The sequence below is a fragment of the Centropristis striata genome, chromosome 6 (genome assembly GCF_030273125.1).
Source record: "Centropristis striata isolate RG_2023a ecotype Rhode Island chromosome 6, C.striata_1.0, whole genome shotgun sequence".
Classification (NCBI taxonomy): Eukaryota; Metazoa; Chordata; class Actinopteri; order Perciformes; family Serranidae; genus Centropristis; species Centropristis striata.
Window position 1 is genome coordinate 16,983,243 of NC_081522.1, and position 16,808 is coordinate 17,000,050.

General features: G+C 43.7%; 1 protein-coding gene across 1 annotated transcript; it reads right to left on the reverse strand.

Annotated features, from left to right (window-relative positions):
* Positions 1-793: 793 nt before the first annotated feature.
* LOC131973022 (zinc finger protein 469) lies at positions 794-13,992 on the reverse strand. Its single transcript, XM_059334858.1, has one exon. The coding sequence runs from the start codon at positions 13,990-13,992 to the stop codon at positions 2,095-2,097; it is 11,898 nt and encodes a 3,965-aa protein (XP_059190841.1). The 3' UTR covers positions 794-2,094.
* Between the last annotated feature and the right edge of the window lie 2,816 nt (positions 13,993-16,808).

Here is a 16,808-nt window from a genome sequence, read left to right on the forward strand (position 1 = left end):
AAAGAGGTAGGCAGGGATTCAGACTGGTAATTCACTGACAGATATGTTATTTTCTGTTGTCACCAACGAGTCCAAAAATATGGTCTCTGTGGGTGCTGCCAAACCAGTATTCCCACTAAATTAATTAGAGAAGTTGTTTCACTGACAACACTGTGGTTCTGTTTTCTCCACACTTCCTCTGAATGTCTGCCATGGTCTCTCAGGATGGTGTCAGAATCAGCACTTTGATTATGTTTACAGAAAACACAGATATGTTCACAACACCTTTTAAAGTTTTACGAAATATGGGTAGCATTATTATGACATTTTTTATGCACAAACTGTATTATTAGCCATCCTAATGCACTTTAATAGCAATTTATGCATGCATTGCATTATGCATGTTACAATATATGTAAGTGTATATAATGCATTGCAGATATATGATCTGAAGGAAAAAATGCCACAGAACTGTCATTAACACTGTTAATTCGAGTCTACAGGTGTTACTTGTATTTTAGTGCAAATCTCAATTTCACCAAGATAAAGTTTAATTCACAATAGCAGAATGCTTTAGTTTCAGTCATTGACAAATAAAATAAACGTTCTTTCTTCCTTTCTACTTTTATTCACTTCCCCAATCTATCATCCTCCCCTCTTTTGTCACAGGCCTTCTTCTCAGCTTTCATCATAACTCAGTGGATGGAGAGAGATTACTTCTCCTCGCCTTGTGTTTCTACATGTGTACTATGGCTTTTTATTCCTATGTGATGGTGAAAAATATTCATGTAGGAAAAGAAGCCATTTTACACGTGGAGAGAGAGCAACAAGACAGAAGCGCGACACAAGCGAGAGCTCGTTGCGGCCCGCTCGTGGAGACCAACATACGGGTGGATAAATGTTACTGTCTTCTGCTGAATGTTTCCCTGTAGTAAAGATACATTTAGGCTCATGTTTCAGATGATGAGTGAACTCATTGAAGTGCTGATCTGAAGGCAAAAAAAATGAAGTCAGACTTTGTTATGTGTGCACCTGTTTTTGCCTCTAGGCACAAGCAGCTTCCACTGCTTGCAGTGTTTGATGCATGTGGTGACAGCTGCAGTCCGCAGGGATGGAAGTAGGAGGATTTGTCATGAACAAAAGGAAGAAAAGAGCAAGGAGAGACCAATACAGATCTTTAATAACCAACTATAAAAGAGGCACTTAGTGAACCACTTTACATCTTGCAAGAGGCACCACATTTCCCTTTCTTTTCTCTCACTCTTATTCTTTTGCACATTATTAAAATAAAACTTTGACATGAAGCATTACACCAAAACAACAATCTACCTACAATATTATACAATATAAGATACATACAGTATAAACAAGATAAAGCACCTTTGTTGTAGTAGTAAATACTATTCATAATTAAACAGTTGGAGTTACAGACACAAATGATTGAGTTTGTGATTTGTGTGTGGTGTTATCAGTGCATGAAACCAGTAAAAACAGTTGGATGTATGTACTGTAACTGCTACAGATCTCATGTTCCCTTCCGAGGACATTGGCATTCACATTACAATAAAACACAATGTAGCACCAGGTAATGTTTATACAAAAGGCTAATATGCTGAATGTCAATGCAGTACAGTAAAGTTAAAAATAATACAAATGAATATGTTGGAAGCATGTACAAAAGGTGCACAGACAATAGTCCAGGTCAGTTATGATGTCGTTTGGTCCTTTTGCAGAAAGACTAAAACTGATAAGTTTGAATGCAAAATGAACATGCATTTCTTAGAAGAAAATATTTGTATTTTCAAGTATTCTTTTTTTCTTTCCTTTAGGTTAATGAAATATAATCTCTGAAACAGATAATATCCAACATAGGAAAAGCAGAAAAAAAGATTTTCCCAACTAGCATATTCATTTTTGACCCAAAATTCATATCTGCCATTCGTCCTCACATTTGTGTAATAAAAACACATGTACAAAGAAGACATAAAGTGACTACGTAAGTATTTAAAGATAGCATTTCACAGAAAAGAGCTGTGCAATCTCATTCACCATAATGAATTGTCTTTAACATTTATAAATTTACAGTCTCTTATTCACAGATCCCCCACGCCCCACTCAGTTAATAGATTCTGATGTGTCCTTCCTTAAAGGAATCTTAAAGCTAGTGAGTTTTTGGCCAAACAGCTGGCTTAGGAGGTGGTTCTGGGACTCTGCTGTCCTGTAGGAATGGCTCTCCATTGACCTAACCCCCATCTTTGGCCGAGATTTATTCAAAGAATTGTTCATGGGAACTGAAGACACTTTAGAAATAGGGGGATGCAAAGGCCGCCCCAGAGGTCCCTTTTTGGCTTTGTAATCCCCGTTCAGAGGATTCACACTGTCTGCTTTCTTCTGCGTGCAGCTATCCAGCAAGTTCCTTTTTGACTGTAAACCCATGTTTGAAGTCTTGCACTTGGAAACGATTTTGTTGCTAACGACGTCGTCCCGCACTGAGGACAGCACGGGGTAGTCGTTGGGTCCATCTGACTTCCTCTGCAGAGAGGGATTTGCACACTTGCTGGGGCGGAATTTCTTTTTGGCCCGCGAGTCGAAACCGTAGTTCTCTTGTGTGGCTGGAGAGGAAACCCTTTGCAGGCTGTGAGGGGATTTCATGTCTTTCCTCTTCTTCTGTGGTCTCACAGATTCTTTGTCCTCATTGGAGGCTGAAGCGTTGAGGGAAACCTTGGAGTGGGGGACTGGTGTGGACTCTGCAGTGCTGCCAGTTGTCGTGCTGTTTTTAGTGTTGTCTGCTGTTTTGGCTGGGGTGACTTTGTCTTTCACCTGACTGCTACCTTCCTGCTCAGCACCTTGAGATACAGTCAGTTTGCTGTCATTGCTTGAAGATTTCGATGTGTGATGGCCCTGCTTATCATCCCTCTGCTGGTCCATCACATCAGCAGCTGATTCATGCTTTGACTCAGGTGTCTTTGAAATGATTTGATTTTCTAAGATGACTAGAGAGTCCTCACTGGGTGCAAGCAAATCTGTTTTTTCCTCCCTCTCAGCTGTGTCACCTTCAGCAGAGCCTTCCTCAGCCTTAATGGTCTCCTCCCCCGCACTACTACTCTCTTTGGTCTCTGACCATGAGGTTGTCTCTGCCCTGATGCAGACTGACTCATTCTCCTCTTTCACGTCACATGCTTCAGTAATTGATTTTCCGTTACCCTCTTTATCAAGAAGAGATGAGGTGTTTGGGTCAATTTCTTCTTTCTTGGGTGAAGTAGACTCTGGAGAGGCCATAAGAATACATTTATCAAGCTCTACAAGCAGGTCAGAGTAGTCCTCAGCAACTTCCTCGGTCTTCACATTTGTATTGTTTGTGTCACTGTGGTATTCATTTGCGATGGTCTGCGTGGAGTCGTCAGCCGTGGACACAGAGGGTTTTGAAGACTCTGAGTTTTGATTTAAGTGCAGTGAGCTTACACTGGCGATGCCGCTGTCGGAGCTATTTTCTTGCAGACTGTCAGAGAGAATTCTCCTCTTCTTACTGGCAGGTGAATCACATTCATCTTCTTTGGACGCAGATGCTTTGACAGGTCTGAGAACTCCTCGGAATTTGAAAATTTTGTTCCCCCCTGACAGGTGCTTTTCCATGTGACGATCAAACTGCTCCTTCTTAGAGAAAGTGTAGTTGCAGGTGCTGCAGATGAAGGATTTTTTAATCACATGCATGACATCAGCACAGAGCTCGCAGGTGTACAGGGTGGTGTGTTTGGAATCCAGCTCATCTACCTCCTCATGTGCTCTCTTCAGATGACCTTTAAGCTCCTGCACCTCCTGATAAGAGACAGGGCATTTGTGGCACAGGAAAATCTTTTCCAGATTGTGAACCACTAAATGTCTCTGCAGTTTGAATGGTTTAGGGAATTGTTTTCCGCAGTGGTGGCAGTCTCTTGAGGGGTCTTTGCAGTTAGGATGCATCTCCACACTTTTAGTTGTCTCGGTTTTGTGCAGGACCTCGAGTGGGGTTAATGTGCTTTGCTTCCCACCTGCACCGCTGCTGCTTTTAGTTTTGTGAACTTTTGGCTCAGCCCCCTCGGAGGTTTTCCCCTCTCCCACAGCGCTGTCTGCAGCAGCGGCTTTTTCCTGTTCTTTAGTGGCTTTGCTGGACTCTCTGTTGGCTTTGCTGGGGCGGTGCTGCATGATTGAGGTGATAAAGTTCTTCACGGCTGTCTCCTGCATGAAGCAGCCAGGAATGCCTAACATGGAGCCTTGTGTCTGACCCCTGCGGGCAAACTGAGTGGCATGCTCTCTTAAATGCTCATTGTACATCCACACATCTGATATCTCCTTCAAGCACATTCCACAGGTCCAGATTCCGGTTTTGTTCTTTGCATGTTTCTCCCTCAGATGGTCTCTCAGCTGCTCCCTGGAGCTGAACTTACGCTGGACACACATGTAGCAAGTAGGAGGCGGAGACGGGTTGTGGGAGAGTTTGTGAAAATTCAGCTCGCCGAGTGTGAGGAACCAAGTGAAGCACACTTTGCACTTGTACTGCTTATCTTTGACCTTTAATCCACCATCTTGCCGCTTCCGGCCTCGCCGCTCTGTCACTTTCTTGGACTTTTCATCGTCTCTGTTCTCCACGTCGACAGCTGCAGTAGGAGGAGCCACTGAGATCTCTTTTTTAGAGTCAAAGAACTGGATCTCAGGAAGTTGAAACTTGGTGTTAATGTTTTGGATGTCAATGCTGTGGAAGGTTTGGACACTCTTTGTGATGCATGGCTCTACAGTGAGAGGGGCGGGGGGCAGGGGCAGAGGGCTGGGTGCAGTTGGCTCTTCTGCTTTACATGTGCCGGGGTCAGAGGTCACCGCTGAGCCTGCTTCAAAGCTACTGAAGTCCCCGGAGCTACTCCATTCAATTGAAGATTTATCAACAGTGCTCTGGAGTGAATTCAAGGGGCTGTTGCAACCCTCTTTAGCATTATCATGAACATCCTGCTGATTACTTTGTTTAACATCCGACAACTCCTTGACATCATTCTTTAATGTGCTGTTGTGGCACATATTCAACATGATGGCATCATCGATAGATATCGTCTCATATTCACAGCGGCTTGTTTGATTGTCAGGGAATGTCTGCTCTGCTTGGTTTTTCACGTAGTGATCTTTAGTTTGCATGAAGGTCTCTGAAGGGAGGTTGTCCTGAGTCACATTTGAATCAGGCGATAACTTCTGTCTCTTGTTTCTTTTGCTGTACACCCTCGGGCACTTTTTCCTTTTTGCCTCCTCATCTCTGGGGAACAGCTGTGAGAATGTGGTGTCGTCGTCAAGTAAGGCCTTCAGTTCGGGACTTATGCCGGGAGGAGTGAGAGGGGAACAATTTAAACAGGAGAGAGGATGCGCCTCTTCTGTGGGGTTACTGTTCTTCTCACATTTTATCTCGACGGCTGCCACTTTTCTAAGAATCTCTTGGGCCAGACTGTCTTCTGATCCTTTCTCTTCAGACATCTCCTCCACAGCACACAGACTCTTTCTGGGCTCATCATGTTCTCTGATTGTATTCTTGTCTACAGATGTAACACTTTCCACATTATTATCTGTATGAACGTCCCCATTTGCCATCTCTGTCATGCTTGTAGATTTAATTTCCTCTGTATCAGTGATTTGATTTAGCTCCGCAGTTTCATTAAGTCCATTTGTGTCTTTTGTTGGAGATTGTGATGTATTGTCAGAGCCAGGGTTTAAAGTAATAAAGTGAGGGAATTTCTCTGTTCCAGCAACAGTTCTGTCAGTTATTTTTACCTGGTCTGCTGGAGATTTGCGGAGCTCTTGTAGTCCACTGCTTTTGAATTCAGGAGTTATAGCTTGAAGTATGTCTGTTTTTAATATATTCAAAAGCTCGTCAGAAAAAGGGTCTGGCTTTATGCTTCCCTCACTGTTTTTGTTCTTTCTAGCTTTGTTGTTCTTCTTTGCTTTTGGTGGCAGAGAGTTTTGATGGCCCATTTCACCCACTGCCACCACATTTGTCTCACTTGCCATTTCCTCCAGGACTGACTCAGTCTCTGCTGCTTTAGATATGAGAGTGCTACTTGTCTCAGGCAGCCCATCTATTTTTGTTGGGAAACAGGCCTGTGAATCATCTTTATGTTCTTTCTCTGTAGTTTGTGATGCTTCATAAATAAGCATAGTCCCCTGATGGTTTGATGTTGTGCTTTGTGGGCCAATGTGTTTTTCACTTCTGACCAAGTGTTTCATGGCTTTATGTCTCTTTAACCCAGGCACCGTCCTGAAACACATGAGACAGATTTCACAGAGCTCTTTCCCCTGTTGAGCGTTGTTCTGTGCCTTTTTTGGTGTTATTTCTTTGTGTACTTGGTGCGTTGTTGAACAGTGGCCAGTCTCTATTGTTGGTTGTTTCTCTGATGGGTCTGGTGGAAGAGGCATTTGTTCATTTTCACAGATGACAAGTGGTTTAGGAGTGGGCGGACCATCTGAAATGTCTTTTCTGATAAGTGTACTGTCCTCAACAGAAGCCTCATGAGAATTTAAAGCCTCTGATTCATCCTTTCTCAGCAGGTCAGCGTGAATATGTAAATCCTCAACATGTCCAATGGGATCATGGCACACTTCCAGTTCTGTCTTTACATGACCAGCTGAGGGATCTTTGCTCTTGATTTCAGGTGGGACGTCCAATAGAAAACATGTGAATTTCATACTCTGCTGGAGGATCAGTGGCTCATCTGATGAATTCAGTTTAGTTGCAGGTTCTGAGTTCAGCGATACCACTGTGTCTGATTCTGTTTTGTTAAAAATCAGTGAAGGTTTAACACTCAGGTCACATAGTCCACTGTCATCTCTGGGACTCTGCTTGATGTCTGGATCCTCTTCAGGTTTACCGGCAGGTGAAATCGGTATGTAGTCATATTGATTCAGTTGTGGAGGTTCATCTGAGATGCAGCTGTAGTTGAAAGGGCTGAGCTGCTTGAAATCATACATTGGATCTCTCTTTTCAAGGCCATCAGACACTTCTGGTGGTTCTGCTGAGCTAGTCACCGGAAGTGGTGAGGGAATGGCAGTTTCAGAGCTCGGGATTTTACACTCAATAATCCCCAAATCCAGGGGAGGTGGGCTTATCAGAGAATACTCCATCTCAGCTGTTGTGTTCAGTTGTTGGCCGCCATTTAAAGCCTCTTTGATGCTGCTGTTTTCTTCCTTGTTTATGGGGGATTGCACATTCGGAATTGAGCCTTGCTTAGCAGACATATCACTACATTTGCTTTGTGAGTGACATGAATCCTCTTTTATGTCCCATTTCTGCATGGCTGTTTGATGAGAGGCTGCTGAAAGAGGACTGGTTGGAGGGGTAGTGTGAAGAAAAAGGCAGTTGCTTTCTTCCACTTCTTCTCTGCAGGGGGAGTTTTGGTGACTTGCCATGAAATCAATAGGAAGATGTTCTTTGATGTCCTGAACATTTAAAATCTCTGCTTCAGGTTTTAGCGAGTCAGTAAATGGAGTAACTTTGCAGGAATCACTGTCAATGATGCCACTGGACTGTGAAAGAATCAACATATTACTTTGTCCCTCTGTGGACTGGGTGTCACAGAAGGGTGAGCAATGACTAGTGCTCTCTGTATTGGTTTCCACAAGTATTGGACTGCAGGGCTTGTCTGTGGTAGCTATCTCCACCGACAGATCAGTTGTTGGACTGTAAGTCTTAGCAGGGCTGCAGCCTTTAGAGGGAAAAAGTCTGATCAAATGATCCTGTTCTGCTGTTTCAACAGTTATTTCCTCATTATCACTCTCGGAACACTGCACTTTTAATTCATCAGCATGTGATGATGTAATGTCTCCAGCATTATCTTGGTTATCAGTGGATTTTTCTTCGACTGTTGTTTTAATCGCACCCTGAATTTCCTCGCCAATGTCTAGACTGGCATCAGGTAGAGCTGGTGATAAAGAACGGCTGACAGATTGAACGGTGATTCCCTTCACTGCCTCGGCTTCCTCCCCACCGTCTGCGGTCGAATGTTCTGAACCGTCACTACTGCTTTTAAATAACTGACACACCTCGTCTGCTGCATGACTGTTCCCGCCAGAATCCTCAACCACATGTGGGCCATGTGTCACCACACTTGGGCAGCGAGCAGACTTGATCAAATTCTCAGTGAAATCCTCCTCTGATGTGGCTTTAGTCTCAGCCTTCGTATCATTGTTTTCAGTGAGCTCACTTGGCTGTGATGAAATTGGCTGGTTTACATCGACTGTGGGGTCAGCACAGTTAGAGAGAGCTAACCGTGACTCATTCAGAATAAATTCAATATCGTCCTTCCGCTCATTGATATTTGGAGGTGATAATATATTCTCTTTCCCGGTAATTGCTTCCTTTTCGCTGTGATCTTCTCTCTCAACTGCATCAGTTGCTTGACATTCAATTTCTTGATGTTGTTGACTCGTGAGAGAGGTGACGTTCGGCTTCTTGTGTTCTGATATAATGGGTTCTTTTTTGAATATAGAGTCTGAAATCACCTCCAGGCTTTTCATGAGGTTTTCTGTATATCTTTTCTGTTCTAAAATATCTTCCTTTGTTTCTGCAGTAGTGTCTTTTTCAGCGTTTCTCTCCACTGATTTCTGGTCACTGTGGAGCTGTGGGTGTTCAATATGTGAGACTGTGGTGATCAAATTTGGTGCATCATCCTTTTTTTCACTGAAATGTTCAAGAGCCCCTGGTCCATTGTGAATTGCAGTGTGGGGACTGTGGTGTCCACCAATTAGCTCAAACTGGAACGGACTGGACCATGGTTCAGTGAAGGGCTCTGAGGGCAAACTGGTCACTGGTACATCTATGGTTTGCACAGGGCACCTCATATCAAGACCAGAGCCTTCACTCTCTGACTCATCACCCAGACGTAAAGGGGAAAACTTGCTCATTTTTAGCTGCTTTGGGACATCCTGATCTAGCGAAGGTGGGCTTTCCAACTTTGTTGTCTGCAGCTGGTTTTCAAGCTCATTCACTATTCTTTTTATCTCCAGCTCATCTTCTGATGCGCAGCTGTTGAGATTTGCACTGTAGTCGATTATTTTTTCTGGCAGAGACAAGGGAACATGATTGTAATCCGGTTTCTTTTCATTTGATTTCTCAGAGCTGCCTTTGTACTGAGATATCTCATCTGGTAGTACAGGGCTAACTATAAGGTTCCAGTCTCTTTGTTCCAGAAATGGAGAGAAAGACGACACAAACTCTTCTTTTTTATCAGCTGTGTTCTCTATTGAATGGAAACTGTCCTTCTGAATCGGCATATCAGAATAGAGGCCACTGTCGAATCCTGTGAGATCCCCGAACATTGATGAGGTGTCAAATGAAAGTGGGGATTTCAGCAGCCCCTGTTCCTGATCCAGAGGGTAGGGCATGAGGTGGAGCGTATCTTTTTGTATCAATGGGCCTTGGCTTTCAGCTGGAGATAGGCACACCTCATCCATCAAAGAGGTGCAAAGTGTCGCAGGCTTGTGTGCGTCTAGGTCATTGACTAAAGTAATCGCCTCTTTCACCACGCAGACACTGTCACTCTGTTTTTCAAGCGTGGTGCTGTCTGATAGCTCCGGCTGTGCGGCTTGGGGCCCCTTGCTTCTTTTGCCCTTTGTGTTTCTGTCAATATTGAAATCAGTTTCTTTGTTGATGGTGGGAGAGTGTGAATCAAACTGCAGTCTCTTGCTATCTGTACTACGACACTGTGTTGATTCTTCTTTGGGGCCCAGATTGTCTGTTCTCTGTAGGGTGTTCCTGTCTGAACTGACTGTTTCCTTTCTAGGAGACACCAGCTTCCCTATTGATTTTGTATGAGAGCTTCTGCTTTTTTCAGAGTTTTTGATTGTGTCTTTTGCTTTTTGCGAGGATGACACTGGATCAGCAACTTCTGGATTTGAATGATTCTTCTTTGGATCCTCTGTGCTCTCTTTGTTATCCGACAGAATGGCTTTGTCGGTATTATATTTCTTGACAGATTTAGTGAATGTCAGTGCTAGTGTGCCGGACTCTTTACATAACTTCTGCGGGGAGGACCTATCATAGGTTTTCTGCTCTGGAGACTCTTTTTTTTTTATGTCTGTCTTTTTCTCACAGTCGGAGTCAGTGCGATCAGTGCTTTTGGGGCTGTTGATACTATCGCTTGAAACACTCACAGATGTACTGAGTTCACTGCTTGTGGATGACCTGCTACCCCTCCTCCTGAGTCTCTGGTGAGAACTATGTTTCTCAGGCAAGAGAGAAACCTCCTCGCTTTTTTTCATCTCAAAACACTCCTTTGACTCATGTCGCCACGCTGCCTGGTCCCTCTCGCTTCTCGCTCGCCATTTGCACTCTTTGGTGTATGTGTATTTACACCGACTGCTTTGATTCAGCCGGCCTTGGCTTGCTATCTTAACGGGCTCACATTCGTCATCTGAGTCTGAGACATAGTCATATTCTCCAAATGCAGGGTTCTGTACGGTGGGAGTCAGTCTCTCCATCACTAAGGAGAACTGGAGGTTTTTAGTACCTTTAACATGGAGTTTATGGAGCTTATTTTTCTGTTGAACTATTTTGTGAATAAGTTCTTTGCTCCAAGTGCCCCCTCCAGTGCTTTTCCTTTTGCTCTCTTTCACTGCAGTTCTTGAGGTTGGAGATGTGGAGGCCTGTAAATGTGTTGACCCTCGAAGTGCAGAGCTGTCCTGTAAGCTTTTAACGCCACAGCGCTCAGAAAACTTACTGGATAAGAGAAACCTTTGTGTACTTGTGTTTTCATCCTCACTCTTGCACAGTTTTCTTGCCTCTTTCACTTTGTTGTCTTGTTCTCTAGTCTTCTCCCTTGAGGCAGTCCTTGAATTTTTATGAGAGACTTCTTTTTTTATGTTAATTTTCTCATCTTGTTCCAAATTCAGAGATGTTTTTTCAAGTTTGCTTTCTGAGTACTGTTTATCTGTCTCAGGATTCTCAACATCAGAGTCATAAAAATACTTTCCCTGTGTGAAAGACCTGTCATCCTCTGCTGCTTGTTTACTTTTGCTCTCAAAGACCAGAGATTCTTTGGTTTTTAGGCATTGTTTGTTTGATGTTGCTTTGACAGTGGTGAGGTCATCATCGGCGAATGCATCGATAAAGCTACTGTCTATCTCTGCATTGTCTGATTGATAGCCCAGCCCATTCAAGGCTTCTGTGATTAGGCTGTCTAATTTGGCATCCTCCATTTCCAGCTCAGGGAGAGGAACAGGGAGGGTACCAGGACCAGAGAACAAGTTGAGTTTCATTGGATCATCCTTCTGGTCTCCTTTTGTTTCACTGTCAGATATCAGTTCTCCATTTTTATTGAGGCCCAACAGAGACAGGTGAAGGTCAGATGGGCACCTTGACATAGAAACGTTTGACACAGACGACACTGCTTTTGCTGGCTCTGCATGAAACTTTCTGCCATCCTCCATCTTTGATATGTCCTTAAGGTCATTTTGTGCAAAAGTATGCTGAGCACAGTATTGCTTGTGGCCTAAAAAGGAGGCCAGGTTGTTGAAATTCTGATCGCACTGCTTGCATGTCAGAAGCACATCTAGCTGGTCTAGATTTGCCACGGCCAAAGAGGATGCTAACAGCTGATGTGCAGAGTACGGTGGTGGTGGCTGGTGATGCTCTACCCCAAAACTGTCCATGTAACCTTTGTTTCCATCCATAGGAGTCTTTGGATGTGTGCTGTTTTGCAGGTAGCTCATAATGTCGTCTTTGCTTCTGTCTGCCGTGTAGGGAAGGTTTCGTGGAGCATCAGAATGAAACTGATGAGGGTGTGAGCTCAAGTGATCTGAGGGTAACTGTGTTTTGGTTTGTTGCTGGTGATAAAACGTGTGCGGGGGTGCTGACTTTGACATTTGACTGTCCTCTGAACTGATGTTAACAGGACTGGTGGATGCAGGGGAGAGGGAGGAGCAGGTGCTACTTGATGCAGGGTTATGAACTGGTGAGGGCAAAGGTGATTCATAAGGTGACACCATCATAAGTCCCATAGGTGGGACCTGCAATGGAGGATAGCTGTAGTTTCTTGATGCTGCTGGATGAGACTGATTGAGTCCATAATACACCGCCTTATTTTTGGATTCACATACTTGTGCGTGGCTCATCTCTACTTTAAAAGTTGACACTGTATTACTGCTATGTTTTACAGTCTCCTGTCTTTGGTTTGAAAACCCATCACTGGTTCTGTTGTTCTGAAATGTGCTGGGGTTTTTCAGTGAGCTGTGCTTATGTGATTTATTTTCATCCTGCCAGTCAGAGGGGGAAACCATGTAAGCCAATTTTTGATTGCTTATTTGTCTAGATAACTCGATTCTGTTTTGGTTCGGGATGGCAGGGGTTGGCCTAATCTGCTGCCAGGGCATTCTGCTATTTTTAGATGAATTTGGCCTTTGGTCAAGTGCCGGCTGGTTCTGAAACTGAAACTTGTCATTTATATCAGCATACTGAATTGTGTTTTGATCAGCTGGCGAATATGTCTTATTAGGCCCCTCCCATGAGTGCGGTAGCCTATCTAGAACCTTATTATTAATGTTTTTATCAAAAGGCAATGAGCCTGCATGGATGTTACTGACTGGAGGATTGTTATATGTTTTGCTGGGAAAGTGCATTTGGGAGCCTGGACCTGAAATATTTCTTGCATGCTGCACATTTCCTTGTATGAGTGTTCTTTGGCTGGCAGCTGTGTCTTTGGGGTGACAGTTCCTCTTACTCCCCGAGGTGATGGCTGCATCCCTACTGTCTGCCTGTGCAATAGTGTCTGTGCTCTCAGGCAGGGAAGGCTTCCCCTGCTCTGACTGCTGTGAGCTGGAGCCAGAGCTGTCACTACTGGCTGAGTCTTCGCTCAGATTCCTAGGACATTGGATGGAGGATGTTACCCCTTGAATAAACTGTGACTGTAGGGGTTGAGGATAAGACCCTCTATCCGGTTGCTGTTCATTACTGAACTGAGTGTTGTTCGGAGCAATGTTTTGCCCTTCTCCAGACGTAAAAGAAAAAGAGTTGTGGGTCACATGAACTGAACCAAGTGAGGAGTCTGTAAAGTCTTGAGATTGGGGATTCTGTTCACAGGGAAAAGAGTCAGAAGTTGATTCTTCCAGAAAATTATATCCATATTGAAATGGACCAGGTACAAAGGCACTTGCCTTATTAACTTCTGTAAGGGCAGTGGATTTTTGTGATGACGCCCCATAGTTAGCACCATTAAAAGTCCTTTCAGGAGACGGCCATGCAGAAGAGCCACTCAGCTGAAAGTCGGTCAGGATCAGCTGGCTGCTGGGCTGTGCGCTGTTGTTCTCCATTGAGGCTGGCTGCTGCTGCGACAGGGGTAGATGTGGGTGGGTTGACGTTCCACTTGAGGAACCCAGTGCCTGTGAGGTATAGCTTGGGGAGATAAGGTTAGAGGAGGCCTCCTGGAAGCAGCGGCTATAGTTGAGCTCTTCTTGCTGTAGTTCGGCCTCTCTCTCTGGTATACTGGGAACGTGGAATCTGTAGCTGCCCGAGACTGGGCCACGACTAGTCTCCAACTTCTTGGGTGGCGCAACCTTCTGCTGTGGGTAGGCAATACCTATGGTTGGGTTGGAGCGTGAATTAGCAATGCTAAGTCTGTACAGCTGCTGCGGGTTGGCGCGCTCCGTCTTTCCTGACCGCTTCCCCTTCTCCCGGCTGCGGCCCTTTCCACTCGGGGACTGGGGGCTTCCTTTGCCACTCGACCAAGTCCTGTCAGTGGCAAATTTTGATTGGTTCTGCAGTGACCTGAAGTCAATCTTCCCTGTCTGCTGTGGCCGTATGACAGCCTCACGCTGCTGAGGACAGTCCCTCCTCTTTTCTAGTTTTTCAACTCTGGCCCCTCTGTTGCTGGCTCTGGCCTCAGTGCCTGAAAAGTGCTCTGAAGAGGTTGTGGTTTTGTCACTCTGCTTGTCCAGCGCTGTCCCTTCATCCTGCAGTTTGGACTCAGCGGCCAGCTCTTTGACAGCATGCATTCGCTGAGTCTCTCCTGCCATGGTGCACAATGCGTGCTGTGATGGCCTGGTCCTCAGAAGTGCTATCTGGGAGACAGGTGCATTGTCTTCTGGGTGGTATGAATCATTAAACGTTCAGTGGCAGGAACTGCAGGGACAGGGCTCCTCGCTGCAGGCTCATCTCTTTACTTTCATCGTGAACTGCTGATCTGGCACCAGAGCAAAGCAGACCTGGAAGGAAAAGAGAACAGAGAGGATCAGTTATGAAGCTTTAACTGTTTAATGATAACTGAAATATGTAAGTGAGTGTATCATGTGCTTTTTTCAAATCAGTTCTTACAATACTATTCAAATATGCAAGCAAAGCATTAAACACCATTCGTAAAATCATGATGTTTCTTTAAAATAAGCAGAAAAGCATTCATTCTTTAGGCCATGTGTGAGATTAAGTGCAACAACAATATTCCTAGTTTTCACCAGCAGAGAGCACTATTGCAGCATTTCACTGTGGTGCTGTCACTGCACAAAGAACCAGTGTAATCAATGGGGAATGTCAAAATATTGCCAGAGTCATACTCCAAGTCTTGGAGATACTACTAACACTTAAATTCTTTATTCCTGACAACAAATGACACATTTCAAACAAGTAAATACAGTTTCATCTGAGTGTTGATTTTACAACAGTGAATGGATGGCTGTACAAGTATCACAGTCTACAAAAACAATCATACAAAGAAAAACCAGTTTGGTCTTGAAATGATGAAGCTCACTTCAGTACTGAGGATGAGAAAAAAAAATACAGTACATAGATCCAAAAACTAGTGCCAGTAAATGAATCACAGACTCCTTAAGAGCAGGGACACAACAATGCCACAGTGTTCTATTGCTACAGAGGGCTGCAGGTTTAGATCATGGAGGAATATCAGGGATTAGTCAGTCAGCCATTAGACAGTGAGAACTGCGGGCACACTGACGTTTGTTGCCTTTCCTCAGGCATCCCAGACATGGCTTCTCAGGTCCCAGTTTACTTTGGCCCTCTGCTGCTTCTGCTATGTTTGAGGTCAGCCAAATTGAAACTTGGAGTTAGCACCAAAATGTAATTTCTAGGCCTGGTAACCAAACTGGTCTGGTCTGATGGATTTAGGGGGGGCTGCACAGATGCATTCCAGTATTACTGTATGAATGTGTCACATGTGAGCTTTGTATTGGGCCTCTCCATCAGGTGGTGACTACTCAGTGCATGCTGACTACACACCTGCAGCAGGATGCACTTCTTCTTCGTACCATGCATTTTTAGATTAGTAAGACCATAGCAGTCAAAATATTATATATATATATATATATATGTCCATACTTACCCTCAAAGTGCAATGCATTGACAATTCTGGCATCTTAAATTGGTGTACAAGAAAAAAATGAATATCATGTTTTAAATCTGAAGCAGCAAATGTGTCGGAATAAACACTCCCTTTGCAAAGATGCAGTAAATATGTCCATCAAAATTCAATCCTCATCAATCTCTATGAAGAAGAAGTTGTTGTTCGGTCCTCTAAGGGTCATTAAGATCAGCAACAGATGTTTCCATCCTGATCACCTGAGTGCCTGTCTACCAGTCCTGGGGCCTTCCCTTTATCAGCTGGTTCATCTGTAATGCATCAAATTAATCAAACGACTGAATTCTACAACCAAATACATTGTTTTCCTTTTTCCTGCTGCTGAAGCACATTGATTTGGGAGCTGCAGAAAGTATTCTCTTCATCTGCAAAAGACTGTCAGATTATCACCACACCTCCCCAGGGCCAAACAGTGCATGCAATGTTTTTAGAAAACATCAACTTTTAGGTATTGGTAGTGAATATAATTTGCAGCACCTCTGGTAACTGGCAAACTCTTTAAAACATACAACAAGATTTATTGCAATGAAAGCTCCATGGAGAAAAAAGTTTAATTTTTTCTGCAACACACCTAGATTCCTTTCGTGGAGATCCTATCTGATCATCTTAGCGTTGAGGTTATGATAAGATTGTTTGACATAACATTAGTGCTGATTATCAGGGAGATGATGACAGATTGCACACAAATGAATTCTTGAAATGACCAAACCACCTACAATCATGATAAAGCATAGTTCTGCTCACAATGGGAAACTTTTCAAACAGCGTGTGTGTGTGTGTGTGTGTGTGTGTGTGTGTGAAACAAAGCTGGTTGGAAATTGGGAAAGTTTTCCTTTAAGGACTAGAACCTGATAATGTAATAAATTCCCGATAATGTAATAACCCTGATAAGGTAATAAAAATCTGCACTTGAGTCCATTGAAAATGTAATAAAACCTGATAATGTAATAACTTCCCGATGATGTAATAAAGTGCATTTCCCAATAATGTAATACACTTTTTACCAATAATGTAATAAAGTTTAACATTAATGGGAGGTTATTACATTATCAGGTTAGCCTTCATTTCACAAGTCCTGATAATGTAATTATTCCCCAATATTGTAATAATTTAACAGCAAACCACCCATTACTTGAGTTCAAGTGGTGATACTGTGTAGGCAACTCTAGCTCAAGAGCTCTAGCGCCACCAACAGGTCAAAGTTGAATGTTTATTAACTTTTGACCCGTTCATCTGTTTTTCACAAAGGATGTATCACTGGAACCCTTGGGCCAATCCGAGCTCAATGCATCGTCAATGGGGTTTTTCGGCCATATTGATTTTCCGCCATCTTTGATTTGATCAAAAACCTTTAAAAGGCCTCTCTTATCACAAATTTTGTCTAATCTTCTCTAAACTTGGCCCAGATGATCTTCAGACCATGACACACGAATGCATTCAACATCTTCTTGAATTTCAAAGGCA

What these genes read in the sequence shown, in the direction of transcription:
- LOC131973022 (XM_059334858.1), bottom strand. Translation starts at nt 13,992, where the DNA reads ATGGCAGGAGAGACTCAGCGAATGCATGCTGTCAAAGAGCTGGCCGCT.